This window comes from Hibiscus syriacus, unplaced genomic scaffold (genome assembly GCF_006381635.1).
Source record: "Hibiscus syriacus cultivar Baekdansim isolate YM2019G1 unplaced genomic scaffold, ASM638163v2 tig00117034_pilon, whole genome shotgun sequence".
Taxonomy (NCBI): domain Eukaryota; kingdom Viridiplantae; phylum Streptophyta; class Magnoliopsida; order Malvales; family Malvaceae; genus Hibiscus; species Hibiscus syriacus.
In genome coordinates this window covers 2,989,493-2,993,240 of record NW_024063533.1, presented here as the reverse complement: position 1 = coordinate 2,993,240, position 3,748 = coordinate 2,989,493, and the positions used below count along the sequence as shown (strand labels likewise).

General features: G+C 37.5%; 1 protein-coding gene across 1 annotated transcript; it reads right to left on the bottom strand.

Annotated features, from left to right (window-relative positions):
• Positions 1 to 816: 816 nt before the first annotated feature.
• LOC120196941 (proline dehydrogenase 2, mitochondrial-like) lies at positions 817 to 3,035 on the bottom strand. The gene is made up of 3 exons (XM_039198613.1): positions 2,471 to 3,035; positions 1,149 to 2,032; positions 817 to 1,006 (listed from the first exon to the last, which is right to left on the bottom strand). Exons 1-3 carry the CDS (start codon positions 3,020 to 3,022, stop codon positions 919 to 921), a joined length of 1,524 nt encoding a protein of 507 aa, XP_039054544.1. The 5' UTR covers positions 3,023 to 3,035; the 3' UTR covers positions 817 to 918.
• Between the last annotated feature and the right edge of the window lie 713 nt (positions 3,036 to 3,748).

The window sequence follows — 3,748 nt, the reverse complement described above, 5'->3', positions numbered from 1 at the left end:
AATAAAGGAAAAAAACAACCGTCACATGCCATTATATTCCAAAAATACGCAAAATTCGAAACGTTTCAAATTCTTCACGTTGATGTATTTACAAGAAAAATGAATCGTTAGTTTTGTACATTGAGTGTGCACCGGTTGTTGTGGATGTTTGGTTTTTACACTATTTTGGAGGAAAATGGTTGGTTTTGAGTTTGACTAATAATTAAAAAAAGAATGGGGGGTGTGATTTCCACGTCATTGAAGCATCAGTTGTTGTTATCTCTTATTTGAGAATGCAAATTGTTTTAAAGTTACACGCATCCTTTGGAATAATTTTTGGGACTAATAATATTTCTATTTACATTTCTGACTACCGACCAATCTAGAATATGTAAAAAATACTTCACTCTCTAAATATTATTCGAGTATCTTAATTTTTCAATTTTTTTAAACAATAATATTTTACTTTCATTCAACCTTCAAATTATATAGCAATATTTTTGAAAAATCTACGTTGGAATTTGTTGTTGAAAATGACTAAACCAATAAATCAAGATTTTGACTTTGAACTACTTACGGTGAGAACAATGACATTTTGCGCACGACATAATTATGATTAATTTCCAATCTATTAGGTTTGACTGATCAACAAAATTTTATAAACAGGTTTAGGAAACAGCACTTATAGGAGACTTGGAGGATGTAGGGATTATTTTAGTGAGGTTAAAATAAATTTATTTTATTCAAATTATTTATTTTAAAATGTAAATTTCAATCGTTCTAATCATTCCTATAAATAACACGTGACACGATAAGTTTATGTACAATTCGAGAAAATTGAAGAATGTGATGGATTTGTAAAGCAGCTGTATGAATTGAAATGGGCCAATGTTACAATAAGTGTTATTTTTCACTTTGTACATTATTGGCAAAACATATTTATGGCGTCCCTATTTCAATCTTCATGCCTCCTGCGGGAGCTGGCTTGCCAAATTGCAGGCTCTTGAATCTCCTCTTCAACTCCTTCCTGCACAAAAAGTATATTCCCAAAAACCAAATCAGCAATATGAGTATGTTGTTTTGTATTAAAGTCTCGGGTTTAAGCAGCTAGTCTAAAATGCGTATACATTATTAATAATTAAAATAAATTGTTAACCGATAATACTTACCCCATGAGTAATCTATCGAGGCTTGAAGTGGATAATAGGCCTTTATTCTCTTCAGCTCTCCTTAACAGGTACGGCATTACCATGTCCACGGGACCATAGGGTAAATATTTACTAACTTGAAACCCTGCGTTTCTCAATCCGAACGACAATGCTTCCGACATTCCATATAACTGTGCAAATTCAAGCTTTTTATTCCCCTTGTCGATCCCTACGTCTCTTGCTTTCCATGCTGCCAATTGCCCCGACTCGAGATTATGAGTCGCGAGCACGAGTCCGCTATATCCATCCGCGACTTTCTCGAGCATAAACGAAGCACAATCATTGAAGCAAGCGTGCGTGTCCCGGATACCATTGTGAACCGGCGAATCGAACCCTAACGAAGAAGCCAACTTGGTTTCACTCGACATATAAGAGCCTCTCACGAGCTTAAACCCCATCGGAATCCCCAGACTCTGCGCGGTCTTCGCCGTATTAAACAATCGCTCTCTTGCGTCTTTCAAGTAGGCTTGGATGGTGCCGTAAATGATGGGATCGTCTTTGTTGTACATGATGGCCGATGAATATGTGAAGTAATCGATGGCGGGTTGGATCGACGTGTCCTCCGCATCAATAATCAAAGGCACGTTGTATTGTACGCATCTTTGGCAAAGCTTGAGTAGTCTTTGGTGCGCCAATTGAAGATCCGATTCTTCTTGTGGGGTTAATGGCTCTGGTTTTTGGAGTGTGTGATATAAAGCACTGGAGTCGGTGAAAATAGGCAAAGTGTTGAGTTTCCATGGGAGGCTAAACGAAGGGTCCTTGTATTGCCATCTCAATAGGTCACTAATTCTCCTTAGTAGCCCAAGTGGGCATATTGCTGTTATCTTTGCTACCACAGAACTCACCTATAGAATCAAATAAGGGAGAAAAAAGAAAGAGTAAGATGTTGAAATTTCATCCAAAAATGGCGGCTGTTGAAATTTCTGTATAATATTTCTCCAACAAAACTTCAAACTTTTCAAACTGGAATCAAGCTGTAAAACTCATGGCTGACAAAGACATATCTGATTCCAATCCCTACAATAAAGGGATGGAACCTAAGTCTATGGATTCATCTCTCTCTCTCTCTCTCTCTTTTTGAGGTTAACGTGTTGAGAGAGAGAGAAATCTCCATTTGAAATTTTGAATAGCTCAAAACTTTTCATAAATTGACCGTTGGTTTCATGTTACTGGAAAAATTTAATGATCAATTTCATAATGTTCATCGTGTTAAACTTGTGAAAAAAATGAATAAATGAAAACTCAACGAGCGGGCTGGTAATGAAATTTTAAAAACGACTTACGGATGAAGGTGGAAGCGATTTGGCGAATTCAATACTCTGTAAAAACCCCTCGAAATTCTGATCACAACCAGCGTTATCGCTCGTATGTTCGACAGCATAAACGAGCATGCCTCGTAAACCGGCCTCCTGGATTTTCTTCAAGCACTCGGCGGCCTCTGCCGGGGTTTCGCCGGCGCAAAAATGTTCAAAGAACGTATGTTTTACGGTTTTCAATATGATATCACGTAGCAAAGGTGTTTCAATGAGGCGGGAATTCATAACCCACGTACCGAAATCGACGAATGTCTCATTGGAAGCCAACCCGATGTTGACTGATGAACGTAAAAGCTTCAACGTCGAAACCAAAGCGAAAAGCTTTTGGTGATCATCAAAGTCAAGAGGGGTGGTTGTTGTTGTTGGGTGGTGTTTCTCAACGGTGGAATGTTCAGATTTGTCGTCGAAATTGAGGGGAGAAACAGCGGCGGCGGCGGAGGAGGCGGCGGAGTTGAGAGGCCGGATGAAGAAACGGAGGTTCTTGAGGAGCTTCGGTGATGAGAGAACTCTTGTTGCCATAGAAGGGAGAGAAATATTGTTATGGCAAAATTTGTGGGGAATATGTTGGGGATATATAGGGAAAAAAAGACGTGAATCTGAATAATTTACACGTCGGTAACTTTTAATTTTCGGTTCTGTAAAAAGAAAACAAAAGGATGCTTTAGATTTAGGCTTTAGTGACTAACAAGGGTTAAGATTAAAAAGCATGGTATAGTTAATGAAAAACTCTATATTTCTTATTGAATTAATTATTGGTATTTGATATATTAATTGATTAATTTAGATCGAGTATTGTGGAGTTAAGGACGACCCTCCCAACTCAGTTTGTTACATTCACAAACATTAGAGTTTGAACATTTGACCTTACTTAAAGAATTTAGTGCCCATACAACTAGAGATGACAAAAAAAAATCGAACTCGTCGGGAAAAATCGAAAACTGAATTAAACGGGTCGGGTTCGGGGATTATAAACGGGGACGGGAAAAAATAAAATTTTTTAAATGGGGACGGGGACGGGTTTGGTAATCCCCTCCCCGATTACCCGAATACCCAGCGCAATACCCGGCCCAATAAATATTAAAAATAATTATTATATATATATATATATATATATATATATATATATATATATATATATATAATATTAATAAATTTAATTTGATTCTACCGCGGTTATCCCTGCGATGAAAATTACCCGTTTAAATAACCGTTTATGCTAAACGGGGATACCCATTTCTCCGTAGT